General features: G+C 42.0%; 2 protein-coding genes across 2 annotated transcripts in view; one reads left to right on the forward strand and one right to left on the reverse strand.

Annotated features, from left to right (window-relative positions):
• The window catches only part of psmd1 (proteasome 26S subunit, non-ATPase 1), a 164,178-nt gene that overhangs the window by 65,502 nt on the left and 70,686 nt on the right, over positions 1–27,990 (forward strand). The gene's annotated exons all lie outside the window — the stretch shown is intronic.
• Positions 754–27,988, reverse strand: htr2b (5-hydroxytryptamine (serotonin) receptor 2B, G protein-coupled). The gene is made up of 3 exons (XM_072474176.1): positions 26,762–27,988; positions 6,389–6,589; positions 754–3,977 (listed from the first exon to the last, which is right to left on the reverse strand). Exons 1-3 carry the CDS (start codon positions 27,222–27,224, stop codon positions 3,091–3,093), a joined length of 1,551 nt encoding a protein of 516 aa, XP_072330277.1. The 5' UTR covers positions 27,225–27,988; the 3' UTR covers positions 754–3,090.

Here is a 27,990-nt window from a genome sequence, read left to right on the forward strand (position 1 = left end):
CTAGCAGCTAAATAATGCGTGCTGAAAATTTTCTGTTTAGTATTGAAGCCGTAAACGTTTGACCCAGATCTAGACTTTTACCCGATGAATCTGTGATCTCTGATGAAGATAGAACTGGGCAATGCTGTGAAGGCTTAAAAATTGGCTGGCGACGCCACCCAGTGCTGAAGCATGGCTGGGTGATTTAATGGAATTCATCTAACTCGAGACAGTCGGGTTCACAGTGAGGGGGTCAATTGATGGGTTCTATCAGAGATGGCGGCCGTTTATTTTACACTTTAAAGATCTGGTCACTGATAGCTGTTGCATGTGGGGTTGGGATTGTTTTGGGTGGCATTTTTGTTATCGGGGTTCCTGATACTGTTGTTGGTTGTATTTTTCGGATAGATGTGTTGGTACTGTTATGTTTGTAAACCTTTTGAGAAAAATGTTAAAATATCAAGCAAAATATTGTTTTAAAAAGTGGTCTGGTTTGCTCTCATGACCGGTTTGTCCAGCTATTTTTTTATTTATCAATCTGCCGCCATAAAAATAATTGGCTAGGTAGTTGAGGAAAGCTGATACTGTAATCTTACGGGTGAATTGTTGTTTTATGGTTATGGGGTTTTAGTTGCAAGACTACAAACAAATGAAACCTGCATTAAGAAATCTGGGCATCCCAGGAACAGACTGTATATTGACTCACTTAATTCACATAGGCGAGACTTAATTCACATAGCGAGACTTAATTTGTTTAGTGCTCAGTGACATTTTTAATGATTAATGATGTTTTGCAACCTGTAGATTTGCGTGATTTAACTAAATGCTGTAACATTTTTTGTATCATTCTACTGCCTGTAACAAGGCACTTGAAATGAGATTTATGTGTTGACAACCAGGGCACGTCTCTTCCAATCTCTGCCTATGTAATTCAAATTCTGTCTTCCATTACTTGTTTTGATTGTCACCCGTGACCAAAAACTATTACTTCGGTCTTTGTTTTGCTTGGCCTCTCTTGGGGGCCCTTTACTTTGATCTTCTTCATCAATGTATCATCCTGTGATGTCATTATCTGTAGATGTGGCATCAGTTTCTACCTGTATGCTGGTAGTATCCAGCTCTGCTTTCAAGAATGCTTGTCAGGCAATGGATGAACCTTAGTTTCCTCCAACAAACATTGGTAAGACAGGCATACAAACTCTGATTCTGAGCAACACGGTGCCCTGTTCAACCCTGAGCTGAGTTTGACCCAATATCCATTGTTTCCACCACAAAGACTTCTACCTTCCACATCCATAATATTCCCTGATTCCTTGTGTCCCTCAGCCCATCATCTTTTTTAATTTATTTTTTACAGGATGTTTGCTTTGTTGGCTAGGACCGCATTTGTTGCCCTCCCTAATTTCCCTTGAGAAGGTGGTGGTGAGCTGCCTTCTTGAACCACTGCAGTATATGTGGTGTAGGTACACCTTCTGTGACATTAGGAGCATTTTGATAAAACGGATTGGCTTGCTAGACCATTTCAAAAGGAATCTAAGTCTGTGGATCTGGAGTCACATGTAGGCCAGACCTGATGAGGACTGCAGATTTCCTTTCCCAAAGGACTTTAGTGAACCAGATGGGTTTTAAAAAATTTGCAACAATCAACAATGCTTTAATGATCATCATTAGACTTTTAATTCCAAATATTTATTGGATTCAATTTCCACCATCTGCCATGGCGGGATTCATACCTGCATCAGCAAAGAATACCCTGGGGCTCTCGATTACCAGTCCAGTGACAATATCACTACGCCACTGCCTACCCTGCTTATGAAACCCTCTTCCGAGCCCATCATCTTTCGACTCGACCGTTCACATGTTTTGCCGGCTGGCCTGTATTCTCTGAATCTTGGCTCACTTTTATAATACAAACTGTATCATAGAATCCCTCCCGTGCAGAAGGAGGCCATTTGGCGCATCAGGTCTGCACTAACCCTCTGAAAGAGCACTCTAACCAAGCCCACTCCCCTTCCCTAACCCAATAACCCTTAACCTAACCCACACACCTTTATGGTCAATTTGGCATGGCCAATGCACCTAACCTGTATATCTATGGACTGTGGGAGGAAACCAAAGCACCCGGAGGAAACCCATGGAGGCACGGGGAGAACATGCAAATTCTACACAGACAGACACCCAAGGCCGGAATTGAACCCAGACCCCTGGCGCTGTGAGGCATCAGTGCTAACCACAGAGCCACTGTGCCACCCATATCACTGCTACCGTATCCTGGCCTGTTCACTTAATACTCCTTCACGGTATTGCCAGTCCATCAGCCACGCTTTCCTGGGTGGCGCGCCCACACTGGCAGCGAGATTCTCCGTTCCCCCCACCTGCCAATGGGATTTCCCATTGTGGCCACCCCACATCGTCGGGAAACCCGCGGGCGTGAGTGCGCTGAACAATGGAGAATCACGCCCGCAGAGAATCTCGCTCCTTTTTCTGTTTGCTGATGTATATTGACTTATGTTTATATTGCCTCATAGCCTCTCCCCAATCTCTTTAACCTCTCTAGTGCTACTACCGCCTTGCCCTCCTTTGTCAGACTCTGGCCTCCCCTTCCACCATTCCTCCACCTTTGGCCGTGACTTCAAGCTTTGGCCCAATGTTTTGTAATTCCTTTTCCGAACCTCCGTCTTTCCAACTTCCTGTTGTCCTTGAGATCTTCCTTAAACCTTCCTCTGACCAAACTTCCAAATTTACTGAAACATTTTTGGCCTTATTAAAGATGCAATATTTCAGTTTTCAGAAATGTCAAACTTCATGATTTTCAAATTTTACTTTCTATGACACTCAAGAGTGGACTTTATTGGAGGATTTAAATAGCTGTCAAAGCCAATAGAACCAGGGCATCTAAAATCACTAACGTAGGATCTGGGAGGATGTACAGCACAACTAAATGTCACTCAGATCAGTATACAATGAATAAGAAATGAATGTACTGGTATTTAAAAGTTTTTCAATAATGGTTTGAGCCCTGTGCTGAGTCTCTCTACAGGCTATTTAACCTCCACACTGCACAGAATGCTAAACCGTTATTTCCTCTTGCAGTTCTTTTTGTTTTCTGTTTTACACATAGCTAACTGCGTCTTCTGCTTTATCCATCTCATTTTCAGCGAGTAATAATGTGTCCAACATTACTGATGTTGTTTGGATAGGGGCGGATCGTAGTCGCAGGGGACTGGTATACATTGAGTTACGTCCATTTTTTGTATTGCATCTCGTGAATAATTTGGAGTTTTCATTGATTGATGTTCGAAATGATACCCGGCTAGAAAATTTCCTGAGCATTTTAACATTCTTGTTTCTGATGTATTTGCATGTAATGTAGCTGCAAAATGCCTCACGAAATGACTTGTTGAAAAGAGTATAGACAAGTGGGTTGACCCCTGAGGAGACATAGCCGACCCAGACAAAAACTTCCATCAGTGTTCCAAGAAGTTCCTGATCACAGCTCTTGCAGAGGGCAGAAATGACATTTGTTACGAAAAATGGGCACCACATCACCAAAAATAGAAAGAAAACTATTCCTAAAACCTTGGAGGCTCGCTGCTCATTGCTGATGCTCTGCATGGACTTTTTACCCAATGTGGAGAGTCTTCTGATGGGTATATCCTCCAGTGTGCAGGGAAATGTCTTGTCCTTTTGTGAACCATTGAGCATAGCCACCTTTTCGGGAGACTTGGTGGGTGTAAGGTTTTGCTGAAAAACGGTTGAGACAGTCGTCCAGTTAAAATGTTGAGGTGGTTTGGCTTTGATCAGATTTGCTTTCTTTCTCAGCACTTGAATTGTCAAGAAGTTGATAACTATCATGATGGCAAGGGGAATGAAGAATGCAGCCATTGATCCAAAGATTATGAAATTTTTGAATGTATCAATTTTAAGTAAGCAAGTTTTGTTTATGAAGGTGTTTGTTTCATTCTGGAGGCCTTTGATGGGGATGGTAATGGCAATGCCTGCATTAAAGAAAAAATAAATTGAGAACAATACAGTAATTGCATTTCAATTTATGGTATTTTATTGTCAAAACCAATAATCTAATTAATCAGATCAATTTTAAACGGAATTGGTTCCATTTTGGAAGACATTCAATTTGGAAGCTAATTAACTATTTTGGAGCATTTCATTTCAAAACACAGACAAAATTAAAAATACTACTCCTCTGCATTCCAATTCCTTTAAGTCAATTCTTTGTATGCTCTACATGTTTCTGGAACTTTCAAGTAACTTATTTTTAAAGTGCTATACTATTATCGTAATTAGTCTGAGAAACAAATGTTTCAAATTTATTACTTGTCTATTAATCGCTGTATTCAAGTTGCAGTTTAATTTTCAATTAAGTACTTGTACTCTGATGAGTATAAGATCACAACCAGTGTAGAATTCTGTTATTCAAGAAACCCTAAAATCCTGTACTGGCTATTAGCTCTGCTTGTTACAGGTCCTTCTTGACCACTAAAATTACACACTGGCTAACCTGAGAATCACGTTTCACCTGAGTGTGGAAGAATGGATTTTTATTGCCACTGATAGGCTTACATATAATCCTTTTTATTATAGTTGTTTGGTAGTACAAAGCTTGAACTTTGCTGAAAAAAATACATTTTGTTGTAGCTTTTCATCTTGCACTCATTAGGCTAATCACAAGAATAGGGGAGGCAGTGGCCTTGTCACTGGACCAGTAATCCAGAGACTAAGGTAATGCTCTGGGAACCTGGGTTTGAATTCCACCATGGCAGATGTGAAATTTGAATTCAATTAATATTTGGAATGAACAATTCCAATGATGACCATTAAATCATTGTCTATTATTGTACGAAAAACCATCTGGTTCACTAATGTCCTTTAGGGTAGGAAATTTTCTATCCTTACCTGGTCTGGCCTACATGTAACTCCAGATCCACAGCAATGTGGGTGACTCATAGATGCCCTCTGAAATGACCACTCAGTTCAAGGGCAATTAGGGATGTGTGATAAATGTTGGCCTAGCCAATGACCTTCACACCCCATGAATTAATTTTTAAAAATGGTGGGGGTAAGCAACTTCATATTGTATGGTAAGAAGTTTTATAACACCAGGTTAAAGTCCAACAGGTTTGTTTCGATGTCACTAGCTTTCGGAGCGCTGCTCCTTCCTCAGGTGAATGAAGAGGTCTGTTCCAGAAACACATATATAGACAAATTCAAAGATGCCAAACAATGCTTGGAATGCGAGCATTAGCAGGTGATTAAATCTTTACAGATCCAGAGATGGGGTAACCCCAGGTTAAAGAGCCGCGACAACGCAGAATCGCCGAGCAGAAACTTATAGCCAAGTTCCGCACACATGAGTGCGGCCTCAACCGGGACCTGGGATTCATGTCGCATTACATTCATCCCCCACCATCTGGCCTGCGAAATCCTACCAACTGTCCTGGCTTGGTACAATTCACACCTCTTTAACCTGGGGTTACCCCATCTCTGGATCTGTAAAGATTTAATCACCTGCTAATGCTCGCATTCCAAGCATTGTTTGGCATCTTTGAATTTGTCTATATATGTGTTTCTGGAACAGACCTCTTCATTCACCTGAGGAAGGAGCAGCGCTCCGAAAGCTAGTGACATCGAAACAAACCTGTTGGACTTTAACCTGGTGTTATAAAACTTCTTACTGTGCTCACCCCAGTCCAACGCCGGCATCTCCACATCATATTGTATGAGAAGAGAGTGCAAATTGGTTGGCAAGTGTGGTCGAGGTGTTGCCATGGTGAATGCACATTTTAATAGCAACTGACCGTTAACTGCCGAGCTTTGTTTGAACATTTAAACCAGGTAACTTTACTCTGGTTAAGGCATTGCCCTGAGGATGAACCAGCGAATGACTATAACTTTGTTTAGCTGAAGCGGGTGCAATGTGTGTACATGTTTCTTCTGTCTGCAAAGAACAGTGCCTTGTGCATTAATATATGTAGTTTGCAGTACATGCAAATGCACCATACTGCAAGCATGACTGATGATCTTAAATCAGTTGTTAGCGTAATTCATAGCACCCAGGATTATTTAGCAAATGCTATCCAATCGCAGAATCACATCTAATGTTAGATGCAGTGTTTTGTGTTTTGCAAATATGGGCTGGTTGGTACGATTTGTACCGTGCCCATTGTGAACAATGGAAGAGACGTGCTGTTTGACACGATCCTCCAGTCTTTATAATGTATGGCCTAGATACCACATTACTCATTTGTATGATAGACAGAATGTCTTTTGGGCTTTTTATTATGTAATTTATTCTTTATTAATGGGTTTCAATACTTAATTTGATATATGATGGTCAGGAGAATCAAATTAAAAGGTATGAATCATGGTTTTCAGAAAATGTTATACATACCAATTGAGATCAACCATACTACTGTGATCTTAATGAGAACCTTTGCCCTGGAATTGAAGCGGCTGTGCTGAATAGGTTTTTTAATAGCAATATAACGGTCTAGTGAGATGGCACACAGATGCATAATTGAGGCTGTGGATAAAAGAACATCCAGGAAGATCCAGATTGGACATATCTTTGCAGGTAAAAGCCACTCAGAATCTGAAATTAAGAAAGATCTTTACTTAATAGGCAGAATGATGTTGAAGATAATTTAAAAGTCTGCAAACTAAGCTTTTGACTTTGTTTCTAGCATAACCTTTTGGTTTGAATTACATTCCTTTCAAAGGCACCAGCATACTTCTGTTCCAGTATTTCATTACATGTTCTTTCTGACATAATCAGAACAGGTGAAACTGTTGTATGTTAAACTTTGTAGCAAAGTCTCTTTAAAAAATTACATTTCATTTAAACATAATATAAAAAGTCATTTATACCTAATGTAGTTTATTTGTCATTTCTAAAAAAACCTCTTCCTGTTTTAAATTGCATTTAGCTTTAACCTTTATTTGGACCTGCCAATCGATGGTAATCAGCTTTGCAAGGAGCAGAGACCGGGTTGAATCGGCTCGAAATCTGGTTTTCTTTCCCACGGCGATATTACATTTAAAATGTTAGATCAAATAGATGGAAGTTCCATTTGAAATTGGCTTTGGTTATTTATTGATATGTTTTCTTAACCTCTATTGACCTATTAAAAGTGAATGCACTATTAAGACCATAAGACATACGAGCAAAATTAGGCCACTCGGCCCATCGAGTCTGCTCCACCATTCAATCATGGCTGATATTTTTCTTATCCCCATTCTCCTGCCTTCTCTCCATAACCCCTGATCCACCAAATAATCAAGAACCTATCTATCTCTGTCTTAAAGACACTCAATAATTTGGCCTCCACAGCCTTTCTGCGGCAAAGTGTTCCACAAATTCACCACCCTCTGGCTGAAGAAATTCCTCCTCATCTCTGTTTTGAAGGATCGTCCCTTTAGCCTGAGATGGTGTCCTCTGTTCTAGTTTTTTCTACAAGTGGAAACATCCTCCCCATACCCACTAGTAAGGGGACCAAAACTATGTGAAGTGCTCCAGGTGTGGTCCCACCAATGCCTTATACAGTTGCAACAACAGTTCTCTACTTTTAAACTGCACCTTCATGCTAACGTTCTGTGATTCATGCATGAGAACACCCAGATCCCTCTGCATTTTGAAGTTTCTCACCATTTAGATAAGTTGATTTTTATTCCTCCAACAAAAATGGATAACCTCATACTTCTCTATTAAATTCCATCTGCCAAATTTTGGTCCACTCACCTAACCTATCCATATCTATTTTTAAATGTCTTATTTCCTCATTGCAACTTCCCACCTAGTATCATCTGCAAATTTGGCTATGGTACATTCTATCCCTGCATCTAAATTTTAAATTAATCTTTATTGTCGCAAGTAGGCTTACATTAACACTGCAATAAGTTACTGGGAAAAGCCCCTAGTCGCCACATTCCTGCGCCTGTTTGGGTACACAGGAAGAATTCAGAATGTCCAAATTACCTAACATCACGTCTTTCGGGACTTGTGGGAGGAAACCGGAGCACCCGGAGGAAACCCATGCAGACACGGGGAAAAAGTGCAGACTCCACACAGACAGTGACCCAAGCCAGGAATCGAACCTGGGACCCTGGAGCTATGAAGCAACAGTGCTAACCACTGTGCTACCATTAATATAGATTATAGATAGTTGGGACCCGAGGACTGAACCCTGTGGCACCTACTAGTTACAGCTTGCCAACCAGAAAAAAGACCCATTTGTATCCACTCTCTGCTTTCTGTTGGTTCGCCAATCCTCTATCCAAGCTAAAATATTGCCCCCAACCTTGTGGGATCTTGCCTAATGTATTAACCTTTCATGCGGTACCTCATCAAATGCCTTCTGGAAGTCCTGATAAACTACATCTACAGTAGCCTCCTTATCCACTTTGCTTGTTACATCTTTGAAGAACTCCAGCAAATTAGTCAAACATTTATTTACCCTTCATAAAACCATGCTGACTCTGTTGGATTGCATTTTGACTTTCCCGTTACTACTAAACTTAATAAAATTAATTCCAATAATTTGCCAATGACAGATGTTAAACTAACTGGTCTAGTTTCCTACTTTCTGCCTTTCTCCCTTTTTGAATAGGGATGTTACATTTCCAATCCTTTCCAGAATCCCGGGAATTTTGGAACATTAGAACCAATGCCGTCACTATCTTTGGTGCTACTTCCTTTAAGACCCTAAGATGTAAGCATTCAGGAGTGGACTGGGAAGGGAGTTTAGCAGAAAAGACGGTTGATCAGCAAAAGAAGATGTTTATGAAAATAGTTCAAGACTCAATAGATATATCCCAGTGAGGAAGAAGGAATCTGGAAAGGAATGGGAAAGCCTTAAAACCAACAAGAGATAACCAAAAATGTAATCAAGAGGGAGAAGCTAAAATATGATGGTAAACTAGCAAGTAATATTAAAATGGACAGCAAGAGCTTATTTAAATATATAAAAAGGAAGAGAGGCCAAAGTGAACACAGGCCCCTTAGAGAATGAGACTGGGGAAATGATGGGGAACTAGGAAATGGCAGAGGAGTTCAATAAATACACTGCACAGTGAAGACTGATAATATTCCAAAAATACTAAATCATCAAGGAGCAAGGGGGATGGAGGAGAGGAAATAAACACTAACTATCACTAGAACAAGTACTAGCGAAACTAATGGTCCAAAGGCTGCTAAATCCCCTGTGCTTGATTGGCTGCATCCTAGGATGCTAATGAAGTAGCTACAGAGATAGTGGATGCACTGGTAATAGTCTTGCAAAATCCTTAAATTCTGGAAAAGTCCCAGACGATGAAAACTGCCATTGTAACCCCTTTATTCAAACAGGGAGGAGACAAAAACAGGTAACTATAAGCTGGTTAGCATCTGTCAATAACATCTGTCATTTTGTTAAAAGTTCATTACAAAGGATGTAATAGCAGAGCATTTAGAAATGCATAATATAATCTAGCAAAGTCAGCATGGCTACATGAAGGGGAAATCATGCCTGACATATTTATTAGAATTGTTTAAGGCAAAATGGGCGAAGGGAGCTATGGCTAAAGTGGAGGAGGGGTTGTGGTATGTTCCTAATACCTTGCGAGAGAAAGTGCAATCGGAGCTCACTCATTTGGAGTCCCTGGGTATTATTAGGTCTGTTTCGCCGACTGGGCAGCGCTAGCCATACCGGTAATAAAGCCAGATAACACATAATATGGTCTGCTTGTGCAGCGCCGACAAACTAACAGTAAACACGGCTTCCCGGTTAGACTAATACCCCATGTCCTGCATAGAGGAACTCTACCCGAAACTCACGGGCGAACTCTCGTTCACAAAATTGGACAGGAGTCCCGCTTATTTTCATCTGGAGTTGAATACTGCCTTCCAACAGTATGTTGCAATGAATAAGTACAGGAGCCTTTATGAGTATACACAGTTGCTTTTTGGAATATCCTCTGCCTGTGCTATTTTCCAATGCATAATGGAGAACATCCTTCAAGGGTTGCCACGTGTTGCTGTTTATTTAGACGATGTCTTGGTTACGGGAACTTTGGAACAAGAGTATATAGACAATTTGGAGGCTGTGCTAAAGTGCTTCTCAGAGGTTGGGTGTCCGTTTACGTCGCATGGACCGCGAATGTTTGTACCCCGTCATGCAGAAGGTGCACACAATCCAGCAGGCCCCAGACCTAACGGATGCTTAGTGTCTTTGTTCTTTTCTCGGCCTTGTAAATTACTATGGGAAGTTTCTCACGAACCACGTTGGCCCCATTACACTTTCTATTGAAGAAGAATTGCATTTGGGGTTGGCTGCAAGAAACCACTTTTCAGCAGGTAAAGCAGCCGTTGTTGTTGTCCGGGTTACTAACCCACTATGATCCTGCAAAGCCCCTGCTCATCATGTACGATGTGTCCCTCTATGGTATCGGGGCCATCCTGACGCACAAGATGGAGAATGGAGGAGAACAGCCGATAGCTTTCCCCTCCCACACATTGCAGTAGAAAGTAAGTATGTGCAGATTAAAAAGGAGAGCTTGGCGGTTGTCATTGCGGTGAAACGATTCCACCAATATGTTTATGGCTGCCACTTCACTTTTTAAAAATAAATTTAGAGTACCTAATTCATTTTTTCCAATTAAGGGGCAATTTAGTGTGGCCAATCCACCTACCCTGCACATTTTTGGGTTGTGGGGCGAAACCCACGCAGACACGGAGAATGTGCAAACTCCACATGGACAGTGACCCAGAGACGGGATCAAACCTCGGACGTCTGCGCCGTGAGGCAGCAGTGCTATCCACTGCACCACCGTGCTGCCCGCCACTTCACTATTGACAGACCCGGTCAAATCCAAGGTTCGCACGTGGCCTTGCATGGTGGGCAGCATAGTGGACAACTCCCGAGCGAGTTGAGCGCGTTTTCCTCTCAGCTGTCAGACTTCAGTGTCGAAGAAGGTATCCTGCTGTGGAGGGTCGTGTGTGGTCGTCCCAAATAAAAGGCAGGAGCTGATTCTAAAGGACCTCCACAATGGTCATCCGAGTGTGTCCATGATGAAGATTTTGACACTGAGTTATGTATGGTGGCCGGGCCTCGATGCTGACATTGAGAAGATGGCCTGGAATGGCTCCGTTTGCCAGGAGTATCAGAAGTGTAGCCACTTAAATTGGCCAACTCCCGATTCAAAATGGCGAACGGCAAAGGCTGATGGAAAAGTCAGCCAACAAGACGAAATCAGCAGCTGCAGGTTGGCTGTGTATTTACCTCTGGAAAGGCCAGACAATATCGAAACCAGCAACCATCAGCATAACAAAACAACAGCCATCTGCATCCTAATGAGCAATCCCCGGGAACAATAAGCAACATTTAGACACACAAAGCAAAACTAGACTCTTCGGCGCCAGCAGGAGCCTACACAAAAGAAGGTGAACGAGCACCTCAAGACCGCCCATCGATCAGGGAACCGCTCCAGGATTGGAGAAAATCGAACCAAGCGATTGGGACAAAGTCCAATCACTTGGGACCAGGTACAGGGTCCGCCCCTAAAGGCGGGAAGCCCCTGGGGACTATAAGAATTGAGTCCCAAGTTCAAATCGCTCTCTTCTTCTCCACCTCTTCGCTCTCTTCACGCTCTTCTTCCTGCCTGGGTCACCCAGCAACAACGAACCAACATTGACCGTGACCGGAGCAGTGAAGATCGAACTCGTAAGTCTTAATTCAACACTTGCTATGGGATAGGCACTCCTAGCTACCAATCCGTACCAACTTCGAATCCCGCAGGCTCAGAACCCGAACGAAAGGCCATTTGTTTCCCTGACCTGGTGGGCCAGTCCAAAGTTAAGTATAGGCCTGTTAGGTGAAGAAGTAGCTTAGACGTAGAATTTGTGCATGAGTAGCGATTACTGTGTATAATAAACGTGCTTTGATTTAAATTTTACTAATCGGTGTATTGGATTATTGATCAGTACTCTGACTTGAACCTCGTGGCGGTATCATAAAGATACCTGGCGACTCAAGAGCAAAGATAATAAAACAGACCAATTGAACTAAGGCAAAATCAGCAACAGAAGCTCCCACCAGCAGCACCGCTGCATCACTAGGAATGGCCAGGTAGGCCTTGGGCATGGATACATGCAGTTTTCAACAGTTCTTTTCAGGGGTCCTTGTTCCTCTTGCTGATTTCCCACTTAAAATGGCTCATGGTCCACAGGATGGAGGGAACCATATCCTGCGTGACCATAGAAAAGATTAATTTATCTTTTTGTATTCATGGCCTCCCCGAAGTGCTTGCTACTGACAACGACACTCCTTTCACGAATGAGGAGTTTGCTGGTTTTATGAAGATAAAAAGTGTATGCCGTATTCGCACCGCCCCATACCACCCGGCTTCCAATGGGTTGATGGAGGTACGGTTTCAGCAGGGCCTCCGGAAACGATCTTCAGGGTCTATAGACATTACTGGCTTGTTTTGTTATAAAACCACTCTGCATCTGGTGACTGGGGTAGCTCCCGTGGAACTCTAATGGGCTGGAGGGGTTGTACCCGCCTGAACATGATTTTTCCGGACATTGCAACAATCAGGAACAGCAGGGGCATTGCCCTTCGCTGCATCAGCCTGAACGGCGGTTTGCGCCCGGAAACTTGGTGTTTGTTCGCAATTTTGCGGGTGATGCTCAGTGGGTCTCCGGCCTTATCCTTTGACAAATGGGGCCAATCTCTTACCCAGGATTATGTTCAACGTAAGCATCTAGACCACATTGGGTCTACCAGTTTGCTGCTTAGAGTAGGATATGCACAGAAAACACAACCTGCAGCCACAGGACAGCTGTGAAGCCGCAGGTTGTTATTTATAATTCCTTTGTACAAACCGTTCCGATAGCTGCAGTGGTATCCAAGTCGCTCCTCCTCGTCCACTTTCTGTCGCACCGAGAAAGGCACCCCTCTGCAGTTCAGTAGTAGGACAACCAAGTTCAGTTGCCCTCCAGGTCAGTAGCTAATCTTTATGATGGTATATATATTTGGGGTAGGAAACTCAGCTGGTAGTCAAATAAGACCCAACATTGTGAAGCTGTTCAACTTGAGACTTTTGAAATGTAGTCACTGTTGTGATATAGAAAATATGCATTTCTGCAATCTTGGCGTGCTCATCATGGACCTGATTGAAATTCAGTTTCTTTAAATCCATAACAAAAAAAACACCCAACTTTTTAAAGAACTTTATGTTGCAGTCAACTCTGGCTAATTTGCCTAACTGGTGATGCTGTTGGGCTCCATTGTCAAAAATAACCAGATTTGTAGCTGCGTTTTAGAATATTAGTGATGTATGGGGAATTTTTCAAGTTGCTCAAATATTTTAAAAGGGATTTGTTTTACAAGAATTATATCTTATGTGGAATGATTCATTTCACAGTTAAACAATCTCCACATGCAAAGTGGAATTGAAGAAAGAGCTAAATCAAATTTATTATGACATGAGTAAATCTATGAATTTGTTATGATTTTAAAATGTTGAATTCCAGTCATGATTCCATTTATTCACTTAATGTTAAAATTGCGACAGCTTTCTGTACGGCCCCATCCCCATTCTTAGTATATTCATTCACCCTTCTCCCATATGCAAGCAATGAAAGATGCAAAATTGAAAAGCGATAATTTTTTTAAAACGCATCTGACCTATAATGTATAAAATCTGTTTTTTGGTTCTGATGAAAAAAGGTGCATGAAACATTTTGCATACTATTTTCCGAGAGAGAATTCTGGGTTCTAATTATTCCAAACTAGCACAAGTGTTACAGAGCATCTGCAACACAAACCGGCCATTTGGTGAAAGCTGACATTTATTCTCCAGTTTCCTTCCACACTTGTTCATCTAATCATATCAGCATATCCTTCTATTCCTTTCTTGTGCATGCTTATCTAACTTGCCCTTAAATTCATATATGCTATTTGCCTCAATTGTTCCTTGTGGTAACAAATTCTATCTTCTTATCATTCTTTGGGTATAGAAGTTCCTTCCAAATTTTCAATTTGATTTATTAGTGACTGTCTAAGGTTTATGACCTCAAGGTTTGGACTCACAAACAAGTGGAAACATTTTCTCTACCCCTCCACTATTAAACCCTTTCATTATCTTAAAGGCCTCTATCAGGTCATGTCTCAGCTTTCTCTCTCAATAGCAAACGGTCTTAGCCTTTTTAGTCTTTCCTGATGAGAAATCCCATGTGTTGTCTGTTTTCTGGTGAAGTTCAGTTTGTTGTCAAATTCAGGATTGGATGATCAGTAGCCCATTGTGGCTTGGAATTCAATTTTAAACATCAATCCAGGCATTGACTTGGAACAAAATTGCATTATAAATTCAGATGAATTATTTACAAAAATAATGATAATTAACATTTGCTTGTGAGGTTCATATGCCACTAACACAGCAGCAGATACTCTAACTCAACATCAGATACTCTATCATTTCCAATCATGATTATATCCACAATAAATTTGATGAGATTTAATTGTTTTGAATATTTCTGTGATTGAATTTGTAAAACAAAAGGAAATTACCTTCAAGTGAAACTAATGCTGGTAAAGGATTAGCACAACACCAACCCCTGAAATGAAAGCTAGAGGCATAATCAAATTTGTAAGCAATTAATTATTCGGACAAAGTTGGTCTGTGACGTTATGGATACATTGGCATGTTGGAGGATGATGGGAGGTTTGCTGAGTTAGTAGGACATGACTCTGGCAAACAAGCGTAATCTTTTCACCAGTATCACAAATAATTGTATTTGGTTGAGTTTTCAAATGAATGATGCCTCAGTATTCCCATTGTATCAAGTGATCAACAGAATTTGCCACAGAAAGACAATTCATTTGGCCGTCATAACTTGACATATTTCTTCCTTAAATGCACATACACAAATAAATCACGAAGCTGACATGAGTATTTACTTTGTAATCACATTCAAAAGCAAATTTTTATGAAAGCTAAATTTCACATGATGCAAAATATACGTTAATAAATCAAATGTGCAATATTTGAAAATAGGTTTGAGGTTTTAAACCATAAGCAATCAAGACCAATAAACTCACTGCCAAAGCCAGGGGAATAGCTTCAAAAAGGTTCTCTAATCCAACTGTTCTGCAAAGCAAGACTGCTGTACACATTCTCAAAGGCTGGTGACAGTCTGTTAATTGAAGTGTTCTGTTTCTGACACTGTGCTCCAGTCTCTTTCCAAAACACATGTTTCTTCAAGAGTATATACTGTCTCTATTTGATCAGAATTGATGTATTTGTACCTTCTCTTACCTATTCTGCAATCTGCCTCTTGTCTTGCTGACGCTTTGTCACCTGCCATTTCTGAACGGTGTCTAGACATTTAATAGACCGTTGACTTATGGCCAATCTCCAGTAATCTCTCTCTCTTTACAACAGTAGCATCCTTAACCTTTCAATAGCTTTTTTCAACAGATCTATTAAGATCAAGGTGGAATATTTTTAGAACCTGCTGAACTGCCGTCAGCTGCGAGAATTGCAGATTTCAACCCTTGGCAGTCATGGGGTGTTCATTGCTCAAGCACCTTGCCTATTGTGTGAAAAGTGCCAGCTGCAAGCTAAACAAAAAACAAGTTCTTCAGTAAATATCCCCTGTGTCAGTAGATACCCCAAGAAAATTTCGAGAATAATCGGACCCCTGTTCTTTCAAAGGCCAACCCTCCTTTCACAGCTCTTCGCAGGATAGTTTTAAAAAATTAAATAGATGCGACCATGACCTCTTCTCAGCTAGCAATTCCAGTGTTCCTACAAATGCATAATACTATGGATGCTGGAAATCTGTGAAAGAAAGAAAAATGCTGGAAATGCATAGGTCTGGCAGCATCTGTGGAGAAAGAGGGGCAGAGCTAACTTTACAGGTTAGGTCATCAACCTAAAACATGAACTCTGCTTTTCCATTGTTCCTATCTCTCCATGGCCTCATTCCTCCCTTTTTGTATAACCACCTGCAATCCTCCAAGAGCTTTGCAATTCTCCAACCCTGGACTCTTATGCATTCCCCACCCCTTCCGTCCCACTTTCAGCTGTTTGAACATAAACAGGCGTAGGCCATTCTGCTCTGCCAGTCAGTAAGATCATGGTTGACCTGATATGGGCTTAACTCCACTTGGGCCATAAGCTCTGGAATTCTCTCTCTCTCCAACCTCTGCCTCCAGTTCTCTATCCTTTTACGAACTACCTTAAAATGTACCTCTTTGACCAAACTTTTAATGTCTACTATGTCCTTTGATTCAATGTAAATGTTTGTCGTATGCTCCGGTGAAATGCCTTGAAGCATCTTCCAATGTTAAAGGTGCAATGTACAATTTGTTGTACAGTCTGCATGGTGAAAAATGGTCTACAGTGCTTCAGTCATAAGAAAATTATTATTTTAAAAAGGATTTAACAGTACCCAATTATTTTTTTCCAAATAAGGGGCAATGTAACGTGGTCAATCCATCTTGCCTGGACATCTTTGGGTTGTGGGGGCGACACCCACGCAGACACGGGGAGAATGTGCAAACTCCACATGGCAGTGACCCGTGGCCAGGATCGAACCCGGGTCCGTGGCACCGTGAGGCAGCAGTGCGCCACCGTGCTGTCCAGTCATAAGAAAATTAAATGCAAAATCAGCAAACCTTTTGTGTTTGATTCTATACGGTGAATTTTGGGGTGAGGAAATGAAATTTGAATAATGAAACCAGTTCTATGTTCATGTTTCATGATTCTTTATAAGTAGTTTCTCCTTTAGGTATCTTCCACATAACCATGTTTGGCCCAATCCCTTTACAACTTTGGTTTGGCCTGACCAAATTTAATACCAAAATTCAAATTTTCAGGTTAGAAGTGCCATTTTTATCAGCACCAAGCTAATGACCGTCATTGGAATACCATCTCTTATATAGATCATCTCATGAAGATTGATCACCTCCTAATATTTGCCAATACCCGTTAATGGCACAATATTAGGCCGATTTAGCTCAATTGGCTGCATAACTGGTTCATGACGCAGAGTGAGGCCAACAGCGCGGGTTCAATTCCTGTACCGGCTGAGGTTATTCATGAAGCCCCGCCTTCTCAACTTTGCCCCTTGCGTGAGGTGTGGTGATCCTCAGGTTAAATCACCACCAGTCAGCTCTCCCCCTCAAAGAGGAAAGCAGCCTATGGTCATCTGGGACTATGGCAACTTGACTTTTACAACATGAGTTGACTAAGCTGTTCATTTCTGTCCCTTTAAGTGTCCATTGCTATATGGCTGAAAAAACATGTTACTTGGTGGAAACCTCTCTTCCGAAGTTATGTACATTTTAGTTTACCTTGTGCTCATTGGTGAGCTTCCATGGACTCATGGCAACAGAATCCCTAAGTTGATTCTAGCTAACAGATGGAAAATAGAACTGTGCAACATCTAATTGAAAATAGAACTGTGTAACATCTAATTCCTCCATATTTTAATCATGGTTTATTTTACATGTAGTGTTTATAGAGTCTTATTTCGGGTTTCTTTTGTTTTGATATTCCTCGGTCTGTTCAGCCCTTTCAATATACAGTTGTCCTTCCCTGTTTCTCGTCATATATTCTTGCAGAATTTTCCTTTTACTAAACATATATCTATAGCTAATTTAAAGACTAGAAACAATAGGGGATAAAAGCAAATGGTGGATAAAAGAAATATCAAAATATTCATAAATTGTTTTCAATGTTTGTCTAATATATTTACTGGCTTGAAGCTAGAATTCTATTCAGTACAGATCTTCAGAAGACAAAAGGCTTTCTTCTGTATTGTTTTGTCTCTTTCTGTTCCTTCCTATTTACCCAGCTTAATTTCATTTTGCTTTCTCTTATTTTGAAACTGACTCTTATCTCTAGATTTCCACCAGCAGTGGAAACATCTTCTCAGCATCTACCCTGTGAAGCCCACTCGGAATCTGGTATATTTAAATAAGATCACCTTTCGAGCTGAAGCGTAAGTGGGAGGAGGAACTGGGGGGTGAGATGGAGGACGGCCTATGGGTGGAGGCACTGAGCAGGGTCAACGCGATCACTACATGCGCAAGGCTTGGCTTGATCCAATTCAAGGTGGTGCACTGGGCGCACATGACAGCGGCCCGGATGAGTAGATTTTTTGGGGTGGAAGACAAGTGTGTCAGGTGTGCGGGTGGACCAGCGAACCATGTCTACGTGTTCTGGGCTTGCCCAAAGCTTAGGGGATATTGGCAGGGGTTCGCGGATGTCATGTCTAGGGTATTGAAGACAAGGATGGAAATGAGTCCAGGGGTAGTGATCTTTGGGGTGTTGGAAGACCTGGGTGTTCAGGAGGAGAGAGAGGCAGATGTTCTGGCCTTTTCCTCCTTGGTAGCCTGGCGATGAATATTACTGGCTTGGAGGGAGTCTGTCCCTCTGAAGTCAGAGGCCTGGTTAACCGACATGGCGAGCGTTCTCGGCCTGGAAATGATTAAGGGCGGGATTCTCCACCCCCACGCCGAAGTGGCCGCGCCGTCGTGAACGCCGTCGAGGTTCACGACAGCGCGGAACGGCCCCGGTCCCGACCGATTCAGGCCCTGACAATGGGCCAGTATCGGGGGCGCGTCATCTACCCGCGCCAGGCCTTGTCGCTCGCGTAAAAGCGGCGCCGCATAGATGACGCAGCCGGCGCCGCATAACGGACGTCATCCGCGCATGCGTGGGTTGGCCGGCGCCAACCCGCGCATGCGCGGTTGCCGTCCTCTCTACGTCCGCCCCACAAGAAGATGGCGGACGGATCTTGCGGGGCCGCGGAAGGAAGGAGGTCCTCCTTCAGAGAGGACGGCCCGACGATCGGTGGACACCGATCGCGGGCCACCCCACGTCTGAGGTACCCCCGCGGTGCAGGATCTCCCCTCGCTCCCCCGCAGGCCCCCCCCCCCCCCCCCCCCCCCCCAGCGTTCACGCACCACCCACGACTGCAGCGACCAGGTGTGGACGGCGCCGGGGGGAACTCGCCGTTTTGGCCTGGCCACTCGGCCCATCCGGGCCTCAGAATAGCGGGGGTACCGGAGAATCGCCATTTTGGGTGTCTCCGGCGATTTGTCAGGCCTGTGACCCGCGAAACCCGACCGGGCCGTACCCGCCTCTTGGGAGAATCGCGGGAGGGCGTCGGACCGGCGTTCCCGGAAATTTTGGCGGCCCAGGCGATTCTCCCAACCAGCGTGGGAGTGGAGAATCGCGCCCTAAGTTTGCCTTGCGAGGGTCGGTGTCAGGGTTCGCCCGGAGGTGGCAACCATTCATTGACTACTTTGTGGAGAGTTAATCGTCAGCATGGAGGGGGGGGGGGCTAGGGTTGTGGAGAGTCGGGAGTTAAATAGGCGGGCCTTGGAGGGGCGGATGTCGGCGGGTGCTGTTTTTTGTTGATTACGTTCTTTGTTTTTTTATGCTGTGGTCGTTTGTTATGCCAAAAATACCTCATTAAAAATTGTTTGTTTTAAAAAAAAAAATAAGGTCACCTTTCCAAACTCCAATAAATTTGGGCCTAACCTGCTCAACCTTTCCTCATAAGACAAACCATTCAGCCTAGGAATCAGCCAAATGAACCTTCTCTGAATTACTTCAATGCAAGCATACCCCTCCTTAAATATGGAGACCAAAACGATACACAGTACTCTCGGTGTATTTTTATTAGTGCTCGGCACAGTTGTAGCGAGACTTCCCTACTTTTGTACTTCATCCCCAATAAATTCTAGCATTCCATTTGCCTTCCTGATTACTTGCATATCTGCATGTTAATATTTTGTGATTCATGTGCAAGGTCGCCCAAACCACTCGGACTGAAGAATGCTGCAGTGTACTCTCCAAGTACTTCACTCTTCACAGTGCCAGGGACCCGGATTCGAATCTCGCTTGGGTCACTGTCTGCAGAGTCTGCACGTTCTCCCCTTGTCTGCGTGGGTTTCCTCCGGGTGCTTTGATTTTCTCCCACAAATCCCAGAAGATGTGCTTGTTAAGTGAATTGGACATTCTGAATTCGCTCTCAGTCTACCAGAACAGGCGTGGTGACTGGGGAATTTTCATAGTAACTTCATTACAGTGTAATGTAAGCCTCCTTGCAACACTAATAACGATTATTATTTAAATAATATTCTGCTTTTCTATTCTTCCTGCCAAAGAGGGCAGCCTCCCATATTTCCACATTATACTGCAATATTACTGACAATATTTTTCCCACTCACTTTATCCCTTTGCAGATTCTTTGTATCCTCCTCCACACCTTGCTTTCCGACCTATTGTTGTATCATTAGCAAATTTGGCTTCATTGCAGTCAACTCCTTCATCCAAGCTATGAATATAATTTGTAAATAGCATTAATCCTTGTGGCACTCCAGTAGTTACACGTTGCTAACTTAAAATGGCTCATTATCCTGACTGTTTCCTGCTCGTTAGCTGGTCCTCTATCCATGGCAATATATTGTCCCCAACGCCATGAGCTCTTATGTGATAACTTTTTGTATGGCCCTTTATTAAATGTCTTTTGGAGATCCTAAAACGTGACATCTACTGGTTTTCCAATGACAATTGTCTAGCCTGTAGTTCCCTACTTTCTATCTCCCCCTTTTCTTCAACTGTTGTGGTACATTTGTGGTTTTCCAAACTGCTGGGACCTTCCCAGAATCTAGGGAATTGTTGAAGATGACAAACAATGCTGTGTCCACTATCTCTACAGACACATTTCCTTTAAGACCCCGAAGACGCAGGTCATCATATCCAGGGGACTTAACAGCTTTTAGTCCAATAGGTTTTTCTAGCACTTTAGCTCTGAAATCATGATTGTTTTAAGTTCCTCTCCTTTCGCTCTCTGCTTTCTGACTATTCTTGGGATGCTTTTTGTGTCTTCCGCTATGAAGAAAGATGCAGAATACTTGTTCAAAACTTTTGCCATCTCCTTCTTTCCCATTAATTTCCCAGTCTCGCCCTCTTAAGTGGTCAAAGCTTATTTTTGCTGCTTTTTCCCATTTTATATATTTCTACAAGCTTTTACTCTTGTTTTATATTTCTCACAAATTTCACATACTCAATTTCCTCTCTTTTTGTTAGCTAATTGTGCTTTGCTGTTTCTCTTGATTAGAAATTCACAAGGGATGTGAGGAAGAACTTTAGACAGTGAGCAGTCATGTGCTGGAACTCATTGCCTATTAGGGTGGTGGAAGCAGAGCTGATGAATGATTTCAAAATGAAATTGGATGAGCACTTGAAGATAATAAACTTGCAGGGCTACAGGGATATTGATGACGAATGGGACTGGCTGAATTATTCTTCAGAGAGTCAGCATGTAATCAAATTACCAAATGGACTCCTATGCTATAATGACTGTGACTGGAAATATATAACATAACTACAATTTTGTAATACAAGACTAACAACAATAATGAGGGTGTGTCAGTAGAGGTGCTGCGGAAGTCATTTGAGGAGATACTTTATAACACTCAGCAAAAATACATTCTAATGAGAAAGAAAGATTCTAGAAGAAGGATGCATCATTTGTGGCTAACTAAGAAAGTTAAATATAGTATCAAATTGATAGAAAAGCATTCTATTCGGCAAAGATTAGTGGTAGGTCAGACGATTGGATGGAATATAAAAACCAGCAAAGAATGACAAAAAATGATGAGGGAAAAATTGGAATGTTTTTTTTTAAAAAGCTAGTAAGAAATCTAAAAATAGATAGTGTTTCTATAGGTATTTATAAAGGAAAAGAGTAGGTAAAGTTGGTCCTCTAGGGAATTAGTAATAGGAAATGGTGGATGAATTGAACAGATATTTTAAGTCTTGTCTTTATTGCAGAAGACAAATAACATTCCAGAAATAATTGTAAATCATGGGGTGAAGAGGAGGGAGAAACCTAAAACAATTACAATCACTCTGGAAGGGTGAGAAAATTAGTCGGATTAATGGCTGACAAGTTCCCAGGTCCTGATAGATCTCATCCTAGAGTCTTAAAATAATTGGCTGCTAAAAACAGTAGCAGCATTAATTTTAATTTTCAAAAATTCCCCAGATTCCGGAAAGGTCCCAAGAGATTGGAAAGCAACGAATGCAACTCCTCTATTCAAGGAAAGGGCGAGACAGAAAGCAGGAAATTACAGGCCAGTTAGCCTAATATCTGTCATGTGTTAAGGGGTAATTGTAAGCACTTCTTTTCGGGTGTGAAGTTAAACGTTTAATATTGTATTCATAAAAACGTTTTGTTTTAGAAATACCAAAATGCTATTTTTTGTGTGCAATCACTCCTGGAGCAAATCATTCTTTCTACATAGTCTTAAAATAAACTAAAATATTGGGGTTTTGGTCCTGTATCCTAGCCGCTGTTGGGGTCTGGCCAGTGTTTGTAATATAGGGGAGAAAGCTTGAAAATAAGGGGTTTCCTATTTTTGACAGATATGAAATTTATTTTCTCTGAGGAGCATTAGTCTATGGAATGCAGTGGAGGCAGGGTCCTTGAATATTTTTAAGGCAGAGTTAGATAGATTCTTGACTGACAAAGGAATCAAAAGGGTGTAGAGCATAGACCGGAAAGTGGAGGCCACAACCTGATCTTGGATGGTGGGACAGACTTGAGTGACCAAATGGCCTACTTCTGCTCCTAATTGGTATGTTTGTAGTTTCCCCAGTCTATTTGTATAACTGCCTATTCATATAATTGAAATCCTTCCACCTCTGTGAACATTTTGGCAAATCTTTGCACTTTCTCCAGGTATCCTTCCCGAAGCGCAGAGTTGGACATGGTGCCCTAACCTGCGACTTATAAATATTTTGTTGCTTTTGCATGCTTTTTAAAAACACTTTATTTAGTTGTTCTGCCATCACAATGATTTGTGCATGTGAACCCCAAGGTTCCTGTACTCTTAAAATTGTATCGTTTTATTTATATTGCCTTTCCTCAATCATTCCCCCGCCCCCCCCCAACCCTCATTCTTCCTCCCAAAATGCATTATTTCACACATTAAACATTAAATGCACAGTAGCACAATGGTTAGCACTGTTGCTTCACAGCGCAGGGACCTGGGTTCGATTGCCGGCATGTCTCACTGTCTCTGCGGAGTCTGCACGCTCTCTCCATGTCTGCGTGGGTTTCCTTTGGGTTCTCCAGTTTCCTCCCGAAAGACGTGCTTGTTAGGTGAATTCTGAATTCTCCCTCGGTGTATCCGAACAGGCGCCGTAGTGTGGCGACTAGGAGATTTTCACAGTAACTTAATTGCCGTGTTAATGTAAGCCTACTTGTGACACCAATAAAGATTATTAATAATTAAATGTTATTTGCCATGTTTCGGCCCATTTCGCTAGTCTGTCTATGTAGTCCTCTTCATTGTTTACTACGTTTTCGGTCTGTGTCATCTGTGATATTATGCTTAATATCCAAGTTTGGGTCATTAGTATATATCAAAAGGATGCTGAGCACTTCAGAGCACTCTGTTTTCATTCCCCCCCCCCCCCATCCTCCCGAGCACTACTCTGCTGTCATTGTCCCTTTATAGCCATGAGCTTCAATATTACTAATAAATCTGATATATGGAACTTGATCAAATGCATTTTGAAAGTCCAGGTACAAAACATAACTACCATCTTCAGCAAGTATTTCCATTACATCTGTCAAACCGTTCTCTTACCATTGTTTCTTAGTTCACTGATACTTCGAAATAACAAAACTATCTTTCTGATCAAATATTCTCTTATTTGCCAGACACACATTTTGTGTTTGTGAGCACTGTCTCTAACTCATTGTTTCTAATTACAATTACGTCACCATTTTTGAAAGAATATTTTTGGGTGAGGAGGAAAGGAGGAGCAATTACCTGGCAATAGGTTATTTATCATGTATTTTAATTGACCTGTAACATAAGAGATGAAAGGTTGAGAACTGTAACATCGGTCAGGATGTTGCTCTTCCTGTTTTAAATTGAATCATTTTAAATTTGTCATCTACACAGTTTAAAAAAAAAAAAGAAGCTGCTTCTATCTGATATTATTTTGATTTTACTTTTAAATTCAGCAATTTACTGTGTTCGGGACAATACTCTTGGGTGATTCAGGTTTGAATTTCAATGTGAGTAAAAATCTGCCTTTTAGTATTGTTTGAGGTTATAGATTGTAAGAAAAAAAACTGCAGTGTTGGTGAAATGAGATTGGAAAAGATTGGAATTGATTCAAATGCCCAGACTAACTGCGTGGGTGCTAGTTATGTTGTTCACAAGAAACAGTGGGATTTCCATCGCTAACAAATTCCAATCAGCATAGATGAACTGATGGAATATTTATTTGAGAACCACTTCAGAAAATGGTTTTGCAATATCAGCGAAAAGAAAACCAACTTTATATCAAAAAGTGGATTTCACATAGCCAGAGCATCATTAAAACAAGTGGAGACAAAAAGTTATACTAAAGATGTTTTGAAATTGTGATTGGATCTTAAATAGCTGAGGAAAATCAGTAGTCAACAGCAAAATTGCTTTGCTAACATGTATCCTGGAGTCATTGACCAGATAACTTGGGCACTTCTGCCATTGGCACCCAGGTTTCCATTTATCAAGTGGCATGACCGTCAAAAGTGCCTACGATTGCTGTGTTTTTGATAGTGCCATCTCATTTATTTTCATGGTGTTGATGTCGGTGTTTCCACGGGGCAGCATTGTAAACAAAGAATTTCAAACACAATCATTTAGCGGTGTTTCAAATTTAATTTAGCTTATTTTCTTTCAAAATGCTCACCCTGCTATATTTTTCAAAAACTTAAGCAAGTTGCTTAATCAGTAGCTGCTGAAACTTTTAACATTTTATTTTCATGCAATTAGAAAATAAAAAGACTGAAAAAATGTAGGTAGCCTTGAATGCCTCATTTTAATTTAATGTTTTCAGTGTACCATTTTTTCATTAAAAGTATTTTATATTTAAATTAAAATAAATTAAATGTTCATTAAAGACTTGAACAAAAGCTAAATATGAATTTATAAGCACAATGGGAAGGCAAAGTCTTATTTCCGCTTGTTGCAAGGAACATTATCCAGTAAATTACACTGCAGTCAGTAATACCACTTATTCAATTCAAGATTTGGTAACTTCTGAGTTATTGAGGTTTGACTGCACTATTTAAACTTTCAATATATTCAAAGCTGGATTTTGTGCAGCTTATACATTGTTTCATTTAATTGACTTCATTGTTAAAGGAATTCTTATGAGATTAAATCAGTTACATAGCATTTACAACAATGGAGTAGGCCATTTGGCCGAACAGGTCCATATCGATGTTTATACTCCACACAAGCCTCCATCTTCATCGAATCTGATTAATTTAGCCTCCTGTTCCTTTTCTGCTCATGTTTATTTCACTTCTCAAATGCATCTGTGCTATTTGCTTCAACTACTCATTATGGTGGTTTTCCATGGGCGTCATTCTCCGACCACCCGCCGGGTCGGAGAATGGCCGTTGGCCGCCGTGAATCCCGCCCCCGCCCCCGCCGAAGTCTCCGCTCCCGGAGATTGGGCGGGGGCGGGAATCCAGCCGCGCCGGTTGGCGGGACCCCCCGCTGGATTCTCCGGCCCGGATGGGCCGAAGTCCCGCCCAGGAATTGCCTGTCCCGCCGACGTAAATCAAACCTGGTATTTACCGGCGGGACCAGGCAGCGTGGGCGGGCTCCGGGGTCCTGGGGGGGGCGCGGGGCGATCTGACCCCGGGGGGTGCCCCCACGGTGGCCTGGCCCGCGATCGGGGCCCACCGATCCGCGGGCGGGCCTGTGCCGTGGGGGCACTCTTTCCCTTCCGCCTCCGCTACGGCCTCCACCATGGCGGAGGCGGAAGAGACTCTCCCCACTGCGCATGCGCGGGAAACTTTCGGCGGCCGCTGACGCTCCCGCGCATGCGCGGGGAAACTGACAGCGGCCGCTGACGCTCCCGCGCATGCGCCGCATTTCCGCGCCAGCTGGCGGGGCAACAAACGCCATTTCCGCCAGCTGGCGGGGCGGAAATCCCTCCGGCGTCGGCCTAGCCCCTCAATGTTGGGGCTAGGCCGCCAAAGATGCGGAGACTTCCGCACCTTTTTGCCGGCGCGATGCCCGTCTGATTTGCGCCGGCTTTGGCGCCAGTCGGCGGGCATCCCGCCGTTGGGGGAGAATTTCGCCCCATATACTGGTTAAAGAAGCTTCCCAATTGGATAAATTAGTGACTCTTATTTATGGCCTCTAATTGTAACTAGAGCCTGACACTCAATGTAATGCAGATACTTTCACAAATTATGCTCTTGTTCAGAAGGCAATGCAAAATAATATTTTAACTAATAAATGTTAAATATGATGCAATTCTGATTTTAACAGCAAGCAAATAAATTTATGGCGCAACACAGATTTTTCAAGGTGCATGGTAAGGTCTAGGAGAGAAAAGGAATAAAGCTAATGAGAGCAAGATCCTTTAGAAGACCAGAAAGAAAATGCAGAAAGTAATTTAAAATGTGCATATAAGAGTTTATGATGGCAGGGAAGAGTGAATGATGTGTAATTCAAAGGAGATATTAACTAACGACTCCACTCTCCGGCATTTTCATTTCAATTGGCAGAGTGCTTCATTTCACTTTTTCCTCAAAGCTGAAAGTAACCCACTATAAAATAAATTAAATTTAGAATAGTAACAAAGCACGGGGAGGATTACGTTGTATGAATTGCTTGTAATGTTTAACTAAGTGTAGAATACTGCAGTTCTATTAAAGAGAAAATTGAATGAAACTTACTGAACAGAATGTTTAGGAGAGCGATGGGCATCACCAGGAATCCAACTAACATGTCTGCTACTGCAAGTGACATGAGGAAGTAGTTGGTGGCATTTTGGAGTTTCTTCTCGAGAGAAACTGCTAAAATAACAAGTATGTTGCCTCCAATAGTGGGTATGATCACCAATAAAATCAGTAGTGCTGCCCATTGAAGTCCATCCTTTGTCTGATCCCCTTCTGGAAAAGAGTCGCTAAGTGGACTAGTGAGCCTGGCTTGCTCTGTAATTGTAAGACAAAAGGTTCCATTTGTTCCAGAAGTATTGAAGGGCTGGATTGGAGTTGCCTGCATTCTGCTGATTGTAAACATGGTCACAGAGTCCACTGGGTTCGATGTGCCATTACTTTCTGAACCAGGCATCATGCTTTGAGTACAGGCAGTTGACCCTCTGGTTGCTTTTGAAGAATGCTGAGAAGCAGGCAGCATGGTCTGAACAGTCCGTTCACAGGATGCTGGCAAACTTGTGCCAGACTAACATGTCTTTACATCAGATTCTTTTAGAAGTTTAGTTTCTTGATTTGACTAACCATATACTCTTGACAGAGTATTAATTTCTCTACTTGCATCTTCTGTTCAAAATTTTCATGTACCGATGACTTTTTAAATAATAACTGTGATTGGGAAAAATAAAGAGAATAGTTTTTAACAGGTTTGTGAAGAACCAAAGGTTTCTTAAAAGTGAACAGCCATCCAACTACCTCCAAATACTCCCAGCTGCTGCAAACACTTGCCGTTTAGTCATACAGATTTCTAATTAAGTTTACTGTATATTGTTACAGGGACTGGAATTGCTCTTACCTCAGTCAGACAGATGCTTTTCAAATATGCTCAAGAATTGTTATATAAATTCAGCCGACAAATTAACTGGTGTTGCCTGGGTTGCTGTCAGGAAATCATCTCTGTTCCCCATTTCTCTTTCTCTTTGTCGTCTCTGAATTTGTTTTGATCCATTTTCTGTATTGCTGCCAGATCACTGCTTTCGCCTTATTCCTTCAGCTGCGTAATATCTTTCTTTGATACTCATTGATACTAGATTCTTCACCTCTCCTGCAAATTTTATTCTGCCGTTTATACCTCCATTCTGGAGAATATCTGGTACTTTAAGGTTGATGTACTGTGGTTGATTTCTTGGGCACTTAAATTCCTTTTTCTACAATGCTTCTGTGCCATAGCTTTACAGTACTGGTACTTT

This window comes from Scyliorhinus torazame, chromosome 14 (genome assembly GCF_047496885.1).
Source record: "Scyliorhinus torazame isolate Kashiwa2021f chromosome 14, sScyTor2.1, whole genome shotgun sequence".
NCBI lineage: Eukaryota > Metazoa > Chordata > Chondrichthyes > Carcharhiniformes > Scyliorhinidae > Scyliorhinus > Scyliorhinus torazame.